General features: G+C 42.9%; 1 protein-coding gene across 1 annotated transcript; it reads left to right on the top strand.

Moving 5' to 3' along the window:
- The first annotated feature begins 2,731 nt into the window (after positions 1-2,731).
- Positions 2,732-22,602, top strand: si:ch211-157c3.4 (Lipopolysaccharide-induced tumor necrosis factor-alpha factor homolog-like). The gene is made up of 5 exons (XM_042317192.1): positions 2,732-2,833; positions 17,855-17,910; positions 19,247-19,369; positions 19,692-19,887; positions 20,283-22,602. Exons 2-5 carry the CDS (start codon positions 17,868-17,870, stop codon positions 20,395-20,397), a joined length of 477 nt encoding a protein of 158 aa, XP_042173126.1. The 5' UTR covers positions 2,732-2,833; positions 17,855-17,867; the 3' UTR covers positions 20,398-22,602.
- Positions 22,603-23,183: the final 581 nt, after the last annotated feature.

Consider the following 23,183-nt stretch of genomic DNA (forward strand, 5'->3'; position numbering starts at 1 on the left):
ACAGAGAGAGAGAGAGAGAGAGACAGAGAGAGAGAGAGAGAGAGCTTCATAGAGAGAGAGAGAGAGATATTTCCCTCAGAGACAGAGAGACAAAGAATTCAAAAGAGAGAGATTTTGAGAAAGAGATTTAGAGTGAAATTCCAGAGAGAGACAGCAAGAGAGAAAGAGAGAGAGAAGAGAGCAAGAGAAGAAGACAAGAGATTTAGTTTATTTATTTTCCCTTTTGTTCTTCAACTATTTGCAGAGAGAGAAAGACTTTACTATTTTGGAACTTATTTAACTTTTGTTTAGAGAGCCAATGTTAGACATGTGTTTCCCAGATAAAGCCCTTGAAGAGAGAGAGAGAGAGAGAGAAACAGAGAGAGAGAGAGAGAGACAGAGAGAGAGAGGAGACAGAGAGAGAGAGGGAGAGAGAGAGAGAGAGAGAGAGAGAAGAGAGAGAGAGAGAGAGAGAGAGAAGAGAGAGAGAGAGAGAGAGAGAGAGAGAGAAGAGAGAGAGAGAGAGAGAGAGAGAGAGAGAGAGAGAGAGAGAGAGAGAGAGAGAGAGAGAGAGAGAGAGAGAGAGAGAGAGAGAGAGAGAGAGAGAGAGAGAGAGAGAGAGAGGGGAGAGAGAGAGAGAGAGAGAGAGAGAGAGAGAGAATCTCTCAGTATCTGTGTCAATGTCCTCCTGTCACATTCCAAGATAAAGGGAAATGAAAACAGGTTTTTAGAAATGTATTACCGTATCAATAGCAGAAATACCTTATTTACATAAGTATTCAGACCCTTTGCTATGAGACTTGAAATTGAGCTCAGGTGCATCCTGTTTCCATTGATCATCCTTGAGATGTTTCTACAACTTGATTGGAGTCCACCTGTGGTAAATTCTATTGATTAGACATGATTTGGAAAGGCACACACCTGTCTATATAAGGAATTGTCAGAAGATCTCTGAGACAGGATTGTGTTGAGGCACAGATCTGGGGAAGGGTACCAAAACATTTATGCAGCATTGAAGGTCCCCAAGAACACAGTGGTCTCCATCATTCTTAAATGGAAGAAGTTTGGAACCACCAAGACTCTTCCTAGAGCTGGCCGCCCGGCCAAACTGGTCAATCAGGGGAGAAGGGCCTTGGTCAGGGAGGTGACTAAGAACTCGATGGTCACTCTGACAGAGCCCCAGAGTTCCTTTGTGGAGATGGGAGAACCTTCCAGAAGGACAACCATCTCTGCAGCACTCCACCAATCAGGCCATTATGGTAGAGTTGTCAGACGGAAGTCACTCCTCAATGAAAGGCACATGACAGCCCGTTTGGAGTTTGTCAAGAGGCACCTAAAGGACTTTCAGACCATGAGAAACAAGATTCTCTGGTCTGATGAAACCAAGATTGAACTCCTTGGCCTGAATGCGAAGCGTCACGTCTGGAGGAAACCTGGCACCATCCCTACGGTGAAGCATGGTGGTGGCAACATCATGCTGTAGGGAGGTTTTTCAGTAGCTGGGATTGGGAGACTAGTCAGGGTCGAGGGAAAGATGAACAGAGCAAAGTACAGAGAGATCCATGATAAAAACTTGCTCCAGAGTGCTCAGGACCTCAGACTGAGGCGAAGGTCCACCTTCCAACAGGACAACGAACCTAAGCACACAGCCAAGACAACACAGGAGTGGCTTCAGGACAAGTCTCTGAATGTCCTTGAGTGGCCCAGCCAGAGCCTGAACCCGATTGAACATCTCTGGAGAGACCTGAAAATAGCTGTGCAGCGACGCTCCCCATCCAACCTGACAGAGCTTGATAGGAATACAGGTGTGCCAAGCTTGTAGCGTCATACCCAAGAAGACTCAAAGCTGTAATCGCTGCCAAAGGTGCATCAACAAAGTACTGAGTAAAGGGTCTGAATACTTATTTAAATGTGATATTTCCATTTTTTTTTAAATGTCATATTTTTTTATATACATATAAACGTGCAAAAATGTTCTAAAAGCTGTTTTTGCTTTGTCATTATGGGGTATTGTGATGTCATTATGGAGTATTGTGATGTCATTATGGGGTATTGTGATGTCATTATGGGGTATTGTGATGTCATCATGGTGTATTGTGTGTAGATTGATGAGGGAAAAACAACAATCGAATCCATTTTAGAATAAGGCTGTAACGTAACAAAATGTGGAAAAATGTCAAGGTGTCTGAATAGTTTCTGAAGGCCCAGGAAGTGTGTGAGCGTTTGAGAAGTCCCTCTAGGTTTGGACTAGTAGTCAGGTAAGAGTACGGGGTGGTTAGAAACAGGTTATAGTGAGAGTCGAGTACTGCTGAGAAACAGGCCCAGCCCTACTGCATGCCAACAAACACAAAACCCACGGAAACAAAGAACACACAGAGAAAACACACTCAGGACGTATCCCAAATGATACCCTATTCCCTATATAGTGCACTACTTTGGACCAGAGCCCTATTCCCTATATAGTGCACTACTTTGGACCAGAGCCCTATTCCCTATATAGTGCACTACTTTAGACCAGGGCCCTATTCCCTATATAGTGCACTACTTTAGACCAGGGCCCTATTCCCTATATAGTGCACTACTTTGGACCAGGGCCCTGGATGGAAAAGGGATGTGTGTGTAGTGCACTATATAGGGAATAGGGTGCGACTTGGAACGCACAATGAGACGGGCCCCGTACAGTATCATCCACCCAGGAAGATTCCTATGACATATTTAGGACTAGGTTAATGAGGGGGTGGGACTTGGAGAAGGGGGCGGGGCCTGGGTGTGGATAAGGGAGAGAGGGAAGCAGAGAGAGAGTTCTCCGTACTGTCAACAGCTACAACACATATTTATCTACACAGCTAGACAGGTAAGACTCTCTACTGAATTACATTCATTATTATTGTTGTTACACAGGTCAAATAAAGGTTAAATATAATTAATAAATAAAAGGTAAGAATCTATACTGAATGACATTCATTGTTATGGTCGTCAGGGTTGACCTGTGGCTTTCAGGTGACTTCAGGTGTGCGGTTCAGGCCGTTTGATAACTTAGAACCCACTGGGCAAAAATTGGTTGAATCAATGTTGTTTCCACGTTATTTCAACCCCAAAATCTATGTGATGACGTTGAATCAACGTGGAAGACTGGATGGATTTGCATAAAGTCATCGACGTAATGGAATTATTATCATTTTTTAAATATTTTTTTACACCCAACTTCAAACCTAAATCCAATGACATGGGGACATGTGTTGTTGATTTCACACTGAATTCACAACTCAACCAAATGTAAATCCCAACTAGACATTGAACTGACGTCTGTGCCCAGTGGGTAGTTTTCATAGATTACACTGAAACAGATCTGAGACGGGCTACAGAAACTAAACCAAACTGTTGAAATACTAATAATTTACTATCCACCTGTGAGACTGAGCAAGATCGAGATGAGGTGTGTGATGTCATTAGGGGGTTAGGTGCTTGGGAGTTGTCTCTCTGTCATATGGAGTAGGTGTCTGGTCTGAGAGTTACAGAGTGACTGCCTTTAAAAGGCAACAAATCCCTTTGAGAACGGCCTATGGGGTGTCCATATGAGTCAGAAACACTTATTCTAGTGTCACAATTGACTACAAAGTGGAAATAGGATCATTTTGGTCATGAAGTCAGTCTCGTCTAAAATGGAATTTGGAACATTCACGCATCACAATGGGTAAACGAAGGCTGGGTTTTGATTTGCTGATGTCCTTTTGCTCATTAACATGGGTTGAACAGCTGCCGTGATCGCTCTCTATCCAATAGCACAGGCAGTGTGACAGACCTGTTCAGCAGCTCCGACTGTGTACATCAGACAACACATAGCAAACACCTTAGTTAGATGTAAAATTGAGCAATTAAAAAAATAATCCTAGACAAATAGGCTACGGTGTCTCATGAGGAACAAACATTACTAACCAAACGCAGAATCGGTCAGGAAAAATATCTAGTTTTTCTAATGAGGAACAGAAAATGCCAATCGGAGTGATCAGTGGATCTATAAGGGTTTATTATAAACTGGGTGGTTTGAGCCCTGAATTCTGATTGGCTGAAAGCCATGGTATATCAGACCGTATACAACGGGTATGACTAAACATTTATGTTTACTGCTCTAATTATGTTGGTAACCAGTTTATAATAGAAATAAGGAACCTCAGGGGTTTGTGATATATGGCCAATATACCACGGCTAAGGGCTGTGTCCAGGTACTCCGCGTTGTGTCGTGCTTAAGAACAGCCCTTTAGCCGTGATATGTTGGCAATATACCACACCTCCTCGGGCCGTATTGTTTAATTATAGACTGCCCTGACATTCTCTGTTTTCTGCTTGTATGGACTGTCAGTAGGTTGGTATAGTCTACATCACCATTCCATTTAATAACAGTGTCTTCATTCTACCAGTATGGACTGTCAGTAGGTTGGTATAGTCTACATCACCATTCCATTTAATAACAGTGTCTTCATTCTACCAGTATGGACTGTCAGTAGGTTGGTATAGTCTACATCACCATTCCATTTAATAACAGTGTCTTCATTCTACCAGTATGGACTGTCAGTAGGTTGGTATAGTCTACATCACCATTCCATTTAATAACAGTGTCTTCATTTGTCTTCATTTGCTTCCTCTGTAAACACACTCACTGCCATGTCGTTGTTGTTGAGGATCATTAGTAACAGTTGATAATATATATATATTTTTTAAACTAATATTGAGGCCAATTCAATCGGTTTTGGAGCGAAGCACAGATGAAGTCGTAACGTTTTGTTCCTGACTTGTCATCAACACAACCTCACACTCTATTCCTGCAAATATGTACAAACAGTATTTCAGCAGATTTTGGTGCGTTTTTGTATGTTTGTTGTGTGGCTTAATTTGTGTGAAAATACACACATTTTCAGAGTAGTTTTTTGAAAGTTATAGGAGCAATGGAGTTTGGGCAATAGTGTTCTACATGGCCTTTTTTAGTGTCTCACATTTATTTATATAAAAAAAAAACATCTTAACAACCCAATATTGTTAATTAACCAGGTCGTGACCTAAATAATTATAATATAATGTTATCCTTACGCTGTTTGGTTGTTGTTGTTGTTGTTGTTGTTGTTGCTGTTGCTGTTGTTGTTGTTGTTGTTGTTGTTGTTATTATTAATGCCGATACTGTTTTCTATGTTTGTTTTCACTTAACACTTTGGGATACTGGTGCTGTGTCGGATTTTATGAGGGTTGCCAGATTGGAGTAAAAAACTGTTTTTGTCTGGGGGTTTTGTGTGTGGTATCGATGAAGGTATTTGATTGCGGAATGGGGATACATGTTCATGATGGGACATGAATTCATCAATAAATGTGAGGAATTTTAATTGATTTCACCTTTTATTTAACTAGACATAGTTAAAACAGCCTGTAAAAATAATCTGTTTGGTTTCAATTCCCCCGGTACAACTATAACAAGTCTGGACTAGGATCAATTAAACCATACCAATAACAAGTCTGGACTATGGGGCGGCAGGGTAGCCTAGTGGTTAGAGCGTTGGACTAGTAACCGGAAGGTTGCAAGTTCAAACTGCTGACAAGGTACAAATCTGTTGTTCTGCCCCTGAACAAGGCAGTTAACCCACTGTTCCTAGACCGTCATTGAAAATAAGAATTTGTTCTTAACTGACTTGCCTAGTTAAATAAAGGTAAAATAAATACAAAATGTAAAAAATTAAGCCATATCAATAACAAGTTCTGGACTAGGATCAATTAAGCCATAACAAGTCTGGACTATGATCAATTAAACCATATCAATAACAAGTCTGGACTAGGATCAATTAAACCATATCAATAACAAGTCTGGACTATGATCAATTAAACCATATCAATAACAAGTCTGGACTAGGATCAATTAAACCATATCAATAACAAGTCTGGACTATGATCAATTAAACCATATCAATAACAAGTCTGGACTAGGATCAATTAAACCATATCAATATCAATGCATTTGGCGTAGCGCATTTCCAGATGGCTAGATGGGACGTCGACACAAGAGGTTAAACAGGTTAATGTAATGATTTCTGATTTCTGTTGTCTGACACTTCCCAAGGCCATTTCATGATGATTATATTGCGGTCCTGTCAGTCATGTTATATAATCAGGCTGCTGTAACAAGGCATATGCCAGCATTGTTGAACTACTGCCTCTGCCCAGAGGCCGACAAGACTTTCCTGGCAACGGCCGTCAGAGCTCACTTTGCCACGTATGATCCCTGGTTAGAGTCCCTGTTGCAGCTTTCACCGTCTTCCGCTACACTGGTGGCAGAGTTGGGATCAGAGTCCAGCTCACGGTCTATGTGATCGAGTGGTGGGAAGCGTTCTGTTTTTCAACATTGTGTTGGGGTGTAATTACGTTGATGTATCTAGTGAACAGTGGATGACAACAACGGGCGTGACGGATAGAAGTCGTCACTACAGGTGTGAACAAGTCTTGCGTCAAAGTAGCCTGAAGCTGAATGGGAAATGCTAAACCCCGACCAGTTATTCAGAACAACATCCACTGTGACTGTCGCATTTACATATGTTCCCTTATGGAACAAACACATTCTACTCATTTACATATGTTCCCTTATGGAACAAACACATTCTACACATTTACATATGTTCCCTTATGGAACAAACACATTCTACTCATTTACATATGTTCCCTTATGGAACAAACACATTCTACTCATTTACATATGTTCCCTTATGGAACAAACACATTCTACTCATTTACATATGTTCCCTTATGGAACAAACACATTCTACTCATTTACATATGTTCCCTTATGGAACAAACACATTCTACACATTGACAAACTACCCGTTTAAAGTGTTATGAAAACCAGGGCTCCCGAGTGGCGCAGCGGTCTAAGACACTGCATCTCAGTGCGGGGGGCGTCACTACAGTCCCTGGTTCATATCCAGGCTGTGTCACATCCGACCGTGATTGGGAGTGCTATAGGGCGGCGCACAACTGTCCCAACGTCATCTGGGTTTGGCCCGGGGGGGTAGGCCGTCATTGTAAATAAGAATTTGTTCTTAATTTAACTGACTTGCCTAGTTAAGGTTAAAAATAAAACCATGGTGTTATTTTACTACTGAAGTATATGTGTTGATTAGTTATTGCTTTCTTCAGTGGAAATACACAATATGTATAAAAATACCAAATATACCAACAGCTATATTAAGCAGATATTTACAACTCTTTAACCATGTCATCACTACTGCAACATTCATACTACACCATGTCATCACTACTGCAACATTCATACTACACCATGTCATCACTACTGCAACATTCATACTACACCATGTCATCACTACTGCAACATTCATACTACACCATGTCATCACTACTGCAACATTCAAACTACACATTAACCATGTTAATCACTACTGCAACATTCACAACTACACATTAACCATGTTAATCACTACTGCAACATTCATACTACACCATGTCATCACTACTGCAACATTCATACTACACATGTCATCACTATGCAACATTCATACTACACCATGTCATCACTACTGCAACATTCAATTTACACCATGTCTTCACTACTGCAACATTCAAACTACACCATGTATGGAACAAACACATCACTACTGCAACATTCAAACTACACACCACTGCAACATTCAAACTACACACACATACACCTTATGTCTTCACTACTGCAACATTCAAACTACACCATGTCATCACTACTGCAACATTCAAACTACACCATGTCATCACTACTGCAACATTCAAACTACACCATGTCATCACTACTGCAACATTCAAACTACACCATGTCATCACTACTGCAACATTCAAACTACACCATGTCTTCACTACTGCAACATTCAAACTACACCATATCATCATTACTGCAACATTCAAACTACACATTAACCATATTAATCACTACTGCAACATTCAAACTACACTTTAACCATGTTAATCACTACTGCAACATTCAAACTACACATTAACCATGTTAATCACTACTGCAACATTCATACTACACCATGTCATCACTACTGCAACATTCAAACTACACACATTAACCATGTTAATCATTACTGCAACATTCATACTACACCATGTCATCACTACTGCAACATTCAAACTACACCATGTCATCACTACTGCAACATTCAAACTACACATTAACCATGTTAATCACTACTGCAACATTCAAACTACACATTAACCATGTTAATCACTACTGCAACATTCAAACTACACTTTAACCATGTTAATCACTACTGCAACATTCAAACTACACATTAACCATGTTAATCACTACTGCAACATTCATACTACACCATGTCATCACTACTGCAACATTAAAACCACACCATTATTCATCACTACTGCAACATTCAAACTACACCATGTGCTTTCTTACTGGAAACATTCAAACTATAAAATGTCATCACTACTGCAACATTCAAACTACACCATGTCATCACTACTGCAACATTCATACTACACCATGTCATCACTACTGCAACATTCAAACTACACCATGTCATCACTACTGCAACATTCAAACTACACCATGTCATCACTACTGCAACATTCAAACTACACCATGTCATCACTACTGCAACATTCAAACTTCACATTAACCATGTTAATCACTACTGCAACATTCATACTACACCATGTCATCATTACTGCAACATTCAAACTACACATTAACCATATTAATCACTACTGCAACATTCAAACTACACTTTAACCATGTTAATCACTACTGCAACATTCAAACTACACATTAACCATGTTAATCACTACTGCAACATTCAAACTACACACATTAACCATGTTAATCACTACTGCAACATTCAAACTACACACATTAACCATGTTAAAGGGAATGAATATATTAGATACAAATATATTATACAAAATAATTAATACAAAAGTCAAGATTTGGCTTTAACCCGAGTACAAACAAAGTGAGTGTGTGTATATGTGTGTAAGTGTGTGTGTGTGTATATGTGTGTGTGTATATGTATGTAAGTGAGTGTGTGTATGTATATGTGTGTAAGTGAGTGTGTGTATGTGTGTAAGTGTGTGTGTATATGTGTGTAAGTGTGTGTGTGTATATGTGTGTAAGTGTGTGTGTATTATGGTGTGTATATGTGTGTAAGTGTTTGTGTGTATATATGTGTGTAAGTGTGTGTGTGTATATGTGTGTGTGTGTATATGTGTGTGTATTATGGTGTGTATATGTGTGTAAGTGAGTGTGTGTGTATATGTGTGTAAGTGTGTGTGTATATGTGTGTAAGTGAGTGTGTGTATTGTGATGTGTATCATATTTCCCATCATAAACATTTATCCACATTCCCCAATCAAATACCTTAACCAATACCAAATTCTGTAAAAAAATGAATCTGTATTTTTTTCTCCAATCTGGCAACCCTCATAAAATTGTATCAAATGCATTGTGGGGAAAAAATGATGTAATGTACACGAAAAAGTGGAGCTGCGTATTAAATGCATTTTGACGAAAATGATGTAATATAGGCTCCACAAAATATGAAATGAGTTCTGAAGAAAAGCATGTAGGACTACTGTTGCCTACACGGAAAAAGGGCCGTGTAGAACACCATTACCCATCATGCATTGGTCTAATAACTTTCAAAAGATGGTTCTGAAATTTGCCCCCCATAAAATGTATTCTCTTATGAAGTCACAAAGAACAGTTGTGCATTTTCCTACTATGACATCACACACAGTTCTTTTCCTGTCTTTTCACACAAAAAACACACAAAATCTGCTGAAATACTTTTTGTACGTATTTGTGCACGAATGGAGTGTGAGATTGTGTTGGTGTCATCACACAGTTCCACGGTTAGTGCAGGCAACAGACGAGGGTACAGCCTACTACTGTACACTATTCTCCATACTATAGTTCTATGTACACTAATCTTCCTACATTACCGTGGCTTGAAGAACTGAATGAATCAAACCAGAAACTGTTTTCTTTTTTTGTGTGCGTAAAGGCTCTCCACCCCTGTTTTCATGATTCATAAATACTTTCCTAAACCCTAACTAATCAACCAGATAAGAGTTTTGTTTTTTAAATCTACCAGTTGGTGCTGAAACGGAGAAGAATGTGCATGTACGGGACTTGGCCGAAAGTGGGAAAAAATGTGTGGATTCAGCTATTTCAGCCGCACCCGTTGCTGACAGGTGTATAAAACCGAGCACACAGCCATGCAATCTCCATAGACAAACATTAGCAGTAGAATGACCTTACTGAAGACCTCAGTGACATTCAATGTCAGTTCGTCAAATTTCTGCCCCTGCTAGAGCTGCCCCGGTCAACTGGAAGTGCTGTTATTGTGAAGTGGAAACGTCTAGGAGCAACAACGGCTCAGTCGCGAAGTGGTAGGCCACACAAGCTCACCGAATGGAACCGCCGAGTCCTGAAGCGCGTAGAGCGTAAAAATCGCCTGTCCTTGGTAGCAAAACACTCTCTACTGAGTTCCAAACTGCCTCTGGAAGCAACATCAGCACAAGAACTGTTCGTCGGGAGTTTCATGAAATGGGTTTCCATGGCCGAGCAGCCGCACACAAACCTAAGATCACAATGCGCAATGCTAAGCATCGGGTGGAGGAGTGTACAGTTCGCCCCAATTGGACTGGAGCAGTGGAAATGCGTTCTCTAAAGTGATGGACGAATCTGCGTTTGGCGGATGCCAGGAGAATGCTACCTGCCCCAATGCATAGTGCCAACTATAAAGTTTGGTGGAGGATGAATAATGGTCTGGGGCTGTTTTTCATGGTTCTGGCCCCTTAGTCCCAGTGAAGGGAAATCTTAACGCTACAGCATACAATTACATTCTAGACGATTCTGTGCTTCCAACTTTGTGGCAACAGTTTGTGGAAGGCCCTTTCCTGTTTCGCCCCTGTGCACAAAGCGAGGTCCATACAGAAATTATTTGTTGAGATCGGTGCGGAAGAACTTAACTGACCTGCACAGAGCCCTGACCTCAACCCCATCGAACACCTTTGGGATGAATTGGAACGCTTACTGCGAAACAAACCTAATTGCACAACATCAGTGGCAGAACATCACTAATGCTCTTGTGGCTGAATGGAAGTTAGTCTCCGCTAAGGAAAAGCTGTAGAGATGTTTATGTTTACCTTGTATTTCCTCATTTAGATCCCGACTTAGGAATTCATACCTTTCCTAAGAACGTCTTTCCTAAGCACTTCTCAGTATTTTGCATTCAGACTTTTCCTTTTCCAGTTGTGTAGTGCTCTCTGAATACATTTCATTCAACCACTGAAAACCCTCCCACTTGCTGGCCAACCAATTTTTCATTCAATAAGGGTTTTCAGGACATTTATCTTAAGCCATCCCTTCAGATACAGGGAAGCATCCTGTAGGGCACCAGAGGAGACAGACAGGGAACAGAAGCATCCTGCAGGGCACCAGAGGACACAGACAGGGAAGCATCCTGTAGGGCACCAGAGGAGACAGACAGGGAAGAGAAGCATCCTGCAGGGCACCAGAGGAGACAGACAGGGAAGCATCCTGTAGGGCACCAGAGGAGACAGACAGGGAAGAGAAGCATCCTGCAGGGCACCAGAGGAGACAGACAGGGAACAGAAGCATCCTGCAGGGCACCAGAGGAGACAGACAGGGAAGCATCCTGTAGGGCACCAGAGGAGACAGACAGGGAAGAGAAGCATCCTGCAGGGCACCAGAGGAGACAGACAGGGAACAGAAGCATCCTGCAGGGCACCAGAGGAGACAGACAGGGAAGAGAAGCATCCTGCAGGGCACCAGAGGAGACAGACAGGGAAGAGAAGCATCCTGCAGGGCACCAGAGGAGACAAACAGGGAAGAGAAGCATCCTGCAGGGCACCCAGGGAAGAGAAGCACAGACCAGAGGGACAGACAGGGAAGCATCCTGCATCCTGCAGGGCACCAGAGGAGACAGACAGGGAAGCATCCTGACACCAGGGCACCAGAGGAGACAGACAGGGGAAGCATCCTGTAGGGCACCAGGAGACAGACAGAAGGAAGACAGACAGGGAAGAGAAGCATCCTAGGGCAACAGAGGAGACAGACAGGGAACAGAAGCATCCTGCAGGGCACCAGAGGAGACAGACAGGGAAGGGAATTCCTGCAGGGCACCAGAGGAGACAGACAGGGAAGCATCTTAGGGCACCAGAGGAGACAAACTGTCCTGCAGGGCACCAGAGGAGACAAACAGGGAAGGAAGCATCTGCAGGGCACCAGAGGAGCCAAACTGCATCCTCAGGGCACCAGAGGAGACAACAGGGAAGAGAAGCATCCTGTGTCTATTCCATGCATCCTGTAGGGAAGAGTGTGTGTGTCTATTCCATGTGTATGTGTGTGTGTCTATTGCAGGGCACCAGAGGAGACCAGCATGTGTCTGTGTGTGTGTCTATTCTATATGTGTCTGTGTGTGTGTCTGCAGGGCACCAGACAGAGACAGGGACAGGAGACAGACAGAAGCATCCTGCAGGGCACCAGAGGAGACAGACAGGGAAGAGAAGCCTTCCACATGTGTCTGACAGGGAACAGAAGCATCCCACCACGTGTGTGCACCAGTGTGTCTATTCTATATGTGTCTGTGTGTGTGTCTATTCCACATGTGTCTGTGTGTGTGTCTATTCTATATGTGTCTGTGTGTGTGTCTATTCTAGACACATGTGTCTGTGTGTGTGTCTATTCCACATGTGTCTGTGTGTGTGTCTATTCTATATGTGTCTGTGTGTGTGTCTATTCTATATGTGTCTGTGTGTGTGTCTATTCTATATGTGTCTGTGTGTGTGTCTATTCATGTGTATATGTGTCTGTGTGTGTGTCTATTATTCTATTCCACATGTGTCTGTGTGTGTGTCTATTCTATATGTGTCTGTGTGTGTGTCTATTCTATATGTGTCTGTGTGTGTGTCTATTCTATATGTGTCTGTGTGTGTGTCTATTCTATATGTGTCTGTGTGTGTGTCTATTCTATATGTGTCTGTGTGTGTGTCTATTCTATATGTGTATGTGTGTGTGTCTATTCCACATGTGTCTGTGTGTGTGTCTATTCTATATGTGTCTGTGTGTGTGTCTATTCTATATATGTCTGTGTGTGTGTCTATTCTATATGTGTCTGTGTGTGTGTCTATTCTATATGTGTCTGTGTGTGTGTCTATTCTATATGTGTCTGTGTGTGTGTCTATTCCACATGTGTCTGTGTGTGTGTCTATTCTATATGTGTCTGTGTGTGTGTCTATTCCATGTGTATGTGTGTGTGTCTATTCTATATGTGTATGTGTGTGTGTCTATTCTATATGTGTCTGTGTGTGCGTCTATTCTACATGTGTCTGTGTGTGTGTCTATTCCACATGTGTATGTGTGTGTCTATTCTATATGTGTCTGTGTGTGTGTCTATTCTATATGTGTCTGTGTGTGTGTCTATTCATATGTGTCTGTGTGTGTGTCTATTCTATATGTGTCTGTGTGTGTGTCTATTCTACATGTGTCTGTGTGTGTGTCTATTCTATATGTGTCTGTGTGTGTGTCTATTCTATATGTGTCTGTGTGTGTGTCTATTCTATTATATGTCTGTGTGTGTGTCTATTCTATATGTGTCTGTGTGTGTGTCTATTCTATATATGTGTCTGTGTGTGTGTCTATTCATGTGTATGTCTATTCTATATGTCTGTGTGTGTGTCTATTCTATATGTGTATGTGTGTGTGTCTATTCCCCACCCATAAGTGTCATGTGTGTGTATGTCTATTCTGACATGTGTCTGATGGATGGGTGTGTGTGTGTCTATTCTGTATGTGTCTGTGTGTGTGTCTATTCTATATGTGTCTGTGTGTGTTTACACGTGTATGTGTGTGTGTCTATTCTATATGTGTCTGTGTGTGCGTCTGTAGGCCTTTGGTCCCCACCCTAGATAAGATGGGCATCCTTCATGTTGCATAGTGTATAATCCCACTGACAGCAGAGGACTGAGTGACTGACAGTCAAAGCTCTGTCTGATGGATGGGTGGGCAGGGTGTGTGTGTGTGTGTGTCTGTGTGTGTGTGTGTGTGTGTGTGTGTGTGTGTGTGTGTGTGTGTGTGTGTGTGTGTGTGTGTGTGTGTGTGTGTGTGTGTGTGTGTGTAGGTCTATGAAAGGCCACAGGCAGGTTACAATAGTGAAGGCGTAACTCAGCTCTAGAAAAGGAGCTGGTCTGTATGTCTGAGTCTGGGGTAGAGTTAGATTTGGGTCAGATAGATAGTTCCCTCTCAGGTCAGGTTTGACAGGTATAGGATAGATAGTCAGGTATAGGATAGATAGTCAGGTATAGGATAGATAGTCAGGTATAGGATAGATAGTTCCATCTCAGGTCAGGTTTGACAGGTATAGGATAGATAGTCAGGTATAGGATAGATAGTCAGGTATAGGATAGATAGTCAGGTATAGGATAGATAGTCAGGTATAGGATAGATAGTCAGGTATAGGATAGATAGTCAGGTATAGGATAGATAGTCAGGTATAGGATAGATAGTCAGGTATAGGATAGATAGTCAGGTATAGGATAGATAGTCAGGTATAGGATAGATAGTCAGGTATAGGATAGATAGTCAGGATAGGATCAGGTATAGGATAGATAGTCAGGTATAGGATAGATAGTCAGGTATAGGATAGATAGTCAGGTATAGGATAGATAGTTCCATCTCAGGTCAGGTTTGACAGGTATAGGATAGATAGACAGGTATAGGGATAGTATAGGATAGTCAGGTATAGGATAGATAGTCAGATAGTTTCAGGTGATAGGTATAGGATAGATAGTCAGGTATAGGATAGATAGTCAGGTTTATAGGATAGAGTCAGGTATAGGATAGATAGTCAGGTATAGGATAGGTCAGGTTTAACAGGTATAGGATAGATAGTCAGGTATAGGATAGAGATCTCAGGTCAGGTTTAACAGGTATAGGATAGATAGTCAGGTATAGGGATAGAGAGTCAGGTATAGGATCAGGTTTAGATTTCAGGTATAGGATAGATAGACAGGTATAGGATAGAGATTAGGTCAGGTTTAACAGGTATAGGATAGATAGACAGGTATAGGATAGAGATTAGGTCAGGTTTAACAGGTATAGGATAGATAGTCAGGTATAGGATAGATAGTTCCCTCTCAGGTCAGGTTTAACAGGTATAGGATAGATAGTCAGGTTTAACAGGTATAGGATAGATAGACAGGTATAGGATAGAGATTAGGTCAGGTTTAACAGGTATAGGATAGATAGTCAGTGTTCTGGCTTCCAAATGGAATCCTTAGGGGCTTTACAACATTCTGAACATTTTTGTCTCAGAATTCCCTGCTTTGCAGAAGTCCTGGTTTCAGGATTGTAGATTCAGCAGCAACACAACACTGATCCAGTAGTGAGATGAGATTTGGTCGCTGTAGAAGGAGATCATCTCACTATATAAATGTTCTGCCGTTTGTGGATTGGGGTCAGATACAGTGAGCTACAAACGTATTGGGGACAGTGACATATTGGTTGTTGTTTTTGGCTCTGTTACTCCAGCACTTTGAAATGATACAATGTCTATGAGGTTAAAGGTCAGAGAGAGCAGACTTTAATTTGAGGGTATATTTTCATCTGTATCAGGTGAACCGTTTAGAAATGACAGCCCTTTTTGTACATATAGTCCCCTTCATTTTACGGGACCAAAAGTATTAGAACAAATTCCGTGTATTAAAATAGTCCAAGGTTCTGTATTTGGTCCCATATTCCCCGTGGTCGTTTTAGAATGTTTCTTCTTTGTGGAATTCAGGAAGTAGAGTAGATGTTGCCATAGTAACAGCTAATGGAAAGTTCCCCCAAAAAAAAAAAAATATAGCTCTCTAAATTATAGTTTGGGTACCAGTCTGTTTAGCCGTCATTCCACTTTATGCTGAACATCTGACATGGAGGACAAGGAGAGGAATGTTAGCTAAACAGACTGATACTGAGACTAGTGAAGCCCCGCCTATAACCTTTTAAAAGACACAAGACGACACTCCCTGAATAACTACAGGACAGTGAGGTTTGTTCAGCTCATTCTTACCATAACTATTAGTCTGTGGAGTATGCTGAATGACAGGTTTCAGCTGTGGAGTGAATGTGTGACTGTGTGTGTGTGTCACTGTGTGTCACTGTGTGTGTGTGTGTGTGTGTGTGTGTGTTGTAACACCACCTAGTGGCTGAATAGAGCATTACGTCAGCCTGGGTCAGACTTGCATTATGTTAGCCTGGGTTGGACTTGCATTGTGTCAGCCTGGGTTGGACTTGCATTGTATCAGCCTGGGTCAGACTTGCATTATGTAAAATAGCCTGGTTCTGGATTTGGTCCCATATTCAGCCTGGGTTGGACTGGCATTGTTTCAGCCTGGGTTCAGGACTTGCATTATGTCAGCCTGGGTTGGACTTGCAAAATGTCAGCCTGGGTTGGAGTTTGGCATTGTATCAGCCTGGGTTGGACTTGCATTATGTCAGCCTGGGTTGGACTTGCATGTTAGCTAAACAGACTGGATTGTATCAGACTGGCATTGCCTATCAGCCTGGGTTGGACTTGCATTGTATCAGCCTGGGTTTGGACTGGCATTCTTACCATAACTATTAGTCTGACTGGGTATGCTGAATGACTGGCATTGTTTCAGCCTGGTGAATTGGACTGTGCATTGTGTCAGCCTGTGTTGGACTGTGCATTGTATCAGCCTGGGTTGGACTGGCATTGTATCAGCCTGGGTTGGACTGAGCATTGTATCAGCCTGGGTAGACTGGCATATGTTAGCCTGGGTTGGACTGGCATTGTGTCAGCCTGTTAGACTGGCATTGTATCAGCCTGGGTTGGCTGGCATTGTATCAGCCTGGGTTGGACTGGCATTGTATAGCCTGGGTTGGACTTGCATTATGTCAGCCTGGGTTGGACTTGCATTGTATCAGCCTGGGTTGGACTTGCATTATGTCAGCCTGGGTTGGACTTGCATAGTATCAGCCTGGGTTGGACTGGCATTGTATCAGCCTGGGTTGGACTTGCATTGTGTCAGCCTGGGTTGGACTTGCATTGTATCAGCCTGGGTTAGACTTGCATTGTGTCAGCCTGGGTTGGACTTGCATAGTATTAATGAAGGCAGTGGCACACATTTTACAGGGGCTGACTTCATATCTAAGGCCTCACTTCAGTCCCACTTTTAAACCAATTACAACTGTGTAAAGGCTTATCGGTAGCCTACATAGAGGCTTCATAAGCGCTACATAAATGGTTCTCTAATCACCTATACGTGTATGTTATCCTCTATAAATGGTGTGTAAACAGCGCTTTATGTCACATTTGGCAATTCAACCTGTAAATGGTTGATATGTCACCCTTTATACACCATGTATAGAGGTTCGCAAGCACTTATAGATGATTTGTGAAATAATCAGGTTTTTTGTAGCGCTTATGAAGCCTCTCACTCCAGACCTGACTGTAAAACACACCTGATTCAAGTCTTGTTTCGGAGATGATGATTGGTTGATTCAGTCCTGACGAGCCTGGTTCGCTCCAGAGGACGATGCTGATGTTACAGTGCTTATGGTAGACACACCTGGTGCTGCAGGGTAGGCTAGAGGTTAGAGCGTTGGACTAGTAACCGTAAAGGTTGCAAGTTCAAATCCCCGAGCTGACAAGGTACAAATCTGTCGTTCTGCCCCTGAACAGGCAGTTAACCCACTGTTCCTAGGCCGTCATTGAAAATAAGAATTTGTTCTTAACTGACTTGCCTGGTTAAATAAAGGTACAAATAAATGGTAGACACTCCTAACCTCTGACCCCTCTCACAGAAAGCAGAGGACAATGAGCGTAAATGGAAAAGAACCTCCACCCTACAACACACCAGGTACGTCAACATTCTGTTGTTCTCTGTGACAGGACAACGTCAACATTCTGTTGTTCTCTGTGACACGTCAACATTCTGTTGTTCTCTGTGACAGGACAACGTCAACATTCTGTTGTTCTCTGTGACAACGTCAACATTCTGTTGTTCTCTGTGACAGGACAACGTCAACATTCTGTTGTTCTCTGTGACAGGACAACGTCAACATTCTGTTGTTCTCTGTGACATGACAACGTCAACATTCTGTTGTTCTCTGTGACAGGACAACGTCAACATTCTGTTGTTCTCTGTGACACGTCAACATTCTGTTGTTCTCTGTGACAGGACAACGTCAACATTCTGTTGTTCTCTGTGACATGACAACGTCAACATTCTGTTGTTCTCTGTGACATGTGGACAATAAAGTTGGATTGTACTATTACATACTAGGCTGTAGCTATACTGTTACGTCCCAGGTTGTTACTGTACCTGTGTATCATATAGGTTACGTCCCAGGTTGTTACTGTACCTGTGTATCATATAGGTTACGTCCCAGGTTGTAACTATACTGTACCTGTGTATCATATAGGTTACGTCCCAGGTTGTTACTGTACCTGTGTATCATATAGGTTACGTCCCAGGTTGTAACTGTACCTGTGTATCATATAGGTTACGTTCCAGGTTGTTACTATACTGTACCTGTGTATCATATAGGTTACGTCCCAGGTTGTTACTACTGTACCTGTGTATCATATAGGTTACGTCCCAGGTTGTTACTGTACCTGTGTATCATATAGGTTACGTCCCAGGTTGTTACTGTACCTGTGTATCATATAGGTTACGTCCCAGGTACGTCCCAGGTTGTTACTGTACCTGTGTACTCCCAGGTTGTTACTGTACCTGTGTATCATATAGGTTACGTCCCAGGTTGTTACTGTACCTGTGTATCATATAGGTTACGTTCCAGGTTGTTACTGTACCTGTGTATCATATAGGTTACGTCCCAGGTTGTTACTGTACCTGTGTATCATATAGGTTACGTTCCAGGTTGTTACTGTACCTGTGTATCATATAGGTTACGTCCCAGGTTGTTACTGTACCTGTGTATCATATAGGTTACGTCCCAGGTTGTTACTGTACCTGTGTATCATATAGGTTACGTCCCAGGTTGTTACTATACTGTAGCTGTGTATCATAAGTGCCAGGTGTTACTTGCTATAGATTGTACTCAGTCTATTTTACATATTGGAGCTATCTAATCAATCTCTCTCTTTCTCTTTTTCTATCTCTCCATCAAACCCTCCCCCGCAATTCTCTCCTTCTCTTATCTCACCCCTCCCTCGCTCCCTCTCTCTTCCAGTTGAAGGACAAGGTGACAGTGGGGTGAAGGTATATCATGTCCATACCCCCTTCAACCCTCCTTCCTCCACCATCCCCTCCAGTAACTACTCTGTGTTTCAGTCTCAGTCTCAGGGAAAGCCAGGTAAGCACTTCCTGTCCTAAGCCTCATTTATACAGTCCGCAAGCACACAACACCAGAACTGCAGCAACACCAGCTAGCACGTCTAGCTAGCTAAAATGAAATCTCATTTGGTCGAAGAATTGTTCTGACTTCAAAAGAAACTTGAACGCAATCATGGCGTATTTCTAACTGGTAAATTCCCAGGTTCCAAGGGAGACATTTTGAAGGCAGCAGAAGTATCTCTCTACCCATTATACCATCTTTGTCTCCCTTGTTCCCTTCTATACCAGCAGTGTTGGAGCCAGACAAAATATAACTTGTCCTCTTCTCTCTCTTCCCCTAGTGTACACCAGTGGAGGTGGTGGTATTGGAGGAGGTGGTGAAACTCCCACTCAGAAGTTTGTGAGTTATGACACAGAACTGGGCCGTTCAGAGGGCATGACCACCTGTACTTCCTGTCAACAACAGGTGATGACGAACGTGACCTATAAAGTCGGAGCCTACGCCTGGCTCATGTGCATCCTCTTCATCCTCTGTGGGTGAGTAAAGAAGGGGGGGGGATAGAGGGGAACAGAGGGACCCATAAAGTGGTCTTCATCCTCTGTGGGTGAGTGAAGAAGAGGAGCGTGGGGTGATAGAGGGGAACAGAGGGACCCATAAAGTGGTCTTCATCCTCTGTGGGTGAGTGAAGAAGAGGAGGGTGGGGGGATAGAGGGGAACAGAGGGACCCATAAAGTGGTCTTCATCCTCTGAGGGGGAGTAAAGAAGGGGAGGAGTTATTGAATGTCTTGATACTTTTGAGGGAATTAGACGTGTCTAAAATCAACTGAACACCATGTCTCTCTCCCACCCTTCTCCCCATCAATCTCCCACCCCTCTCTCCCCCACCACTTCCACTCTCCCCATCTCCTCCTATCCCGCCTCTCTCTCCCAGGTTGGTAGTGGGCTGTTGTCTGATCCCGTTCTTCATGAAACACTTTAAGGATGCGTACCACTCCTGTCCTCGTTGCAACCGCATTATCCACGTGGACAAGCCACGCTGCTGCTGACCACCCTACCACCACCCACCACTAGGAGAGCTGCTGCTGACTGCCATACCACCACCCACCACTAGGAGAGCTGCTGACTGCCATACCACCACCCACCACTAGGAGAGCTGCTGCTGACTGTCATACCACCACCCACCACTAGGAGAGCTGCTGCTGACTGCCATACCACCACCCACCACTAGGAGAGCTGCTGACTGCCCTACCACCACCCACCACTGAGCTGCTGCTGACTGCCATACCACCACCCACCACTAGGAGAGCTGCTGCTGACTGCCCTACCACCACCCACCACTAGGGGAGCTGCTGCTGACTGCCCTACCACCACCCACCACTAGGGGAGCTGCTGCTGACTGCCATACCACCACCCACCACTAGGGGAGCTGTTGCTGACTGCCATACCATCACCCACCACTAGGGGGAGCTGGTGCTGTGGCCAATATGCTTTACTACCAGCAGGGGAGCTGTGGCTCTGCTCTCAGTCTGACCACTGGCCACTCTCTCGGTCTGGATTCCATTAGAAGTGCACCAGTACAGTGAAATACCTTTCTCACAGAAAACATGCTCCCTTTCCCTCATGCACCCACAGCTCGGTGTAGGAATTTGAGAGTGGTTATATTTATCCAGCCCCATCCCTCAGCTGTTTACCAATGCAGTGGCGGGGTCAGGGTGACCGTTTTTTGTAGTTCTTTGAATTGCAGATTGTCCTTTAAAAGGGAGAGGAAAAGGGGGGGATGTTTTCCGAATGGAATCCAGCCGAAGGGAGAGACCTCCTAGCAGCAGCCCCACAGAAACCTACAGGATTTACACAGTCGGAGGATGAATCCCAAAATGGCACCCTACTCCCTATATAGTGCACTACGTTCGCGAGGGAGCTAGTACAAAAGTAGTCCACTATATAGGGAATAGGGTACGATTTGGGACGCACATTGGTTTAAATGCTGACCTAACTTACTGTACCAGAGGGTTGTAAATAGTATGAATCTGTGACCTATTTTTGTAAAATAAAAATAAAAACAAGCTAGCAGATGAAGACGTGGTAGAGCTCAACCTGGGCCTTGTTCACAAAGGGAGCAGGGTTGCACAGTTCTAGTAACTTACCCATGTTTCCCACAAACCCCAGGTTGGAATATCAGAAGGGAAGAGGGTAGCCTGGGTACCAGTCTGTTAAGATATCATTCCACTCTTTGTCTTGGCAAACATGGCTTGACAAAGAGTGGAATGTTAACACACAAACAGACTGGATTTCTCCAGGCTAGGAAGAGGCAGAACATACGGGAATACGCCAACCGGGATGTCTGATTGGTTCCCGGACTATTGCAACCCGTTGAGTAACCTTATACAGAACCTTCAGATAGAAATGTGTTGTGTAGAACAGACATGATTCCCTGGTAAATGTGTATCTATATTCCCTTGAGTAACATTATACAGAACCTTCAGATAGAAATGTGTTGTGTAGAACAGACATGATTCCCTGGTAAATGTATATCTATATTCCCTTGAGTAACCTTATAAAGAACCTTCAGATAGAAATGTGTTGTGTAGAACAGACATGATTCCCTGGTAAATGTATATCTATATTCCCTTGAGTAACCTTATACAGAACCTTCAGATAGAAATGTGTGTATCTGTCGGTTGGTCAACCCAGGGCCTTAATCAAGGGAATATAGATAGTAATGTATACATTTACCAGGGAATCATGTCTGTTCTACACAACACATTTCTATCTATATTCCCTTGAATAAGGCCCTTGGTTGACCAACCGACAGACAACGAGCCCAATATTCAGATAATTATCATTATAGCTATGATTCCTACAATCGGGCATCCTTTAGTGCTCTCCCCAGGTCTCCCCCCCTTTCAGAAAGCTGTTCTGTACATAAAGGACTGAACTGGGTGTTTTACATTATTTTAGAATAAACCAAATATGATTTTATTGAGAAAACTCATCATTCTAACTGTCAACTACAATGACGTGTAACAACACCACACAGCTGACCTGATGTTGTGTTATATTGTGTAACACCACCACACAGCTGACCTGATCTGTTATATTGTGTACCACCACATAGCTGACCTGATCTGTTATATTGTGTAACACCACCACACAGCTGACCTGATCTGTTATATTGTGTACCACCACATAGCTGACCTGATCTGTTATATTGTGTAACACCACCACATAGCTGACCTGATCTGTTATATTGTGTGTTATATTGTGTACCACCACATAGCTGACCTGATCTGTTATATTGTGTACCACCACATAGCTGACCTGATCTGTTATATTGTGTACCACCACATAGCTGACCTGATCTGTTATATTGTGTAACACCACCATAGCTGACCTGATCTGTTATATTGTGTACCACCACATAGCTGACCTGATCTGTTATATTGTGTACCACCACATAGCTGACCTGATCTGTTATATTGTGTAACACCACATAGCTGACCTGATCTGTTATATTGTGTAACACCACATAGCTGGCCTGTTCTGTTATATTGTGTAACACCACCACATAGCTGACCTGATCTGTTATATTGTGTAACACCACATAGCTGACCTGATCTGTTATATTGTGTACCACCACATAGCTGACCTGATGATCTGTTATATTGTGTAACACCACCACATAGCTGACCTGATCTGTTATATTGTGTAACACCACCACACAGCTGACCTGATCTGTTATATTGTGTAACACCACCACACAGCTGACCTGATCTGTTATATTGTGTAACACCACCACACAGCTAACCTGATCTGTTATATTGTGTAACAACAC

Source organism: Oncorhynchus tshawytscha, unplaced genomic scaffold (genome assembly GCF_018296145.1).
Source record: "Oncorhynchus tshawytscha isolate Ot180627B unplaced genomic scaffold, Otsh_v2.0 Un_scaffold_2711_pilon_pilon, whole genome shotgun sequence".
Taxonomy (NCBI): domain Eukaryota; kingdom Metazoa; phylum Chordata; class Actinopteri; order Salmoniformes; family Salmonidae; genus Oncorhynchus; species Oncorhynchus tshawytscha.

Excerpts from the sequence above, each read along its gene's own strand:
- si:ch211-157c3.4 (XM_042317192.1), top strand. The coding sequence starts at position 17,868 with ATGAGCGTAAATGGAAAAGAACCTCCACCCTACAACACACCAG. Across the intron at positions 19,370-19,691 it reads TCAGTCTCAGGGAAAGCCAG|TGTACACCAGTGGAGGTGGT; the intron begins GTAAGCACTTCC and ends CTCTTCCCCTAG. Across the intron at positions 19,888-20,282 it reads ATCCTCTTCATCCTCTGTGG|GTTGGTAGTGGGCTGTTGTC; the intron begins GTGAGTAAAGAA and ends TCTCTCTCCCAG.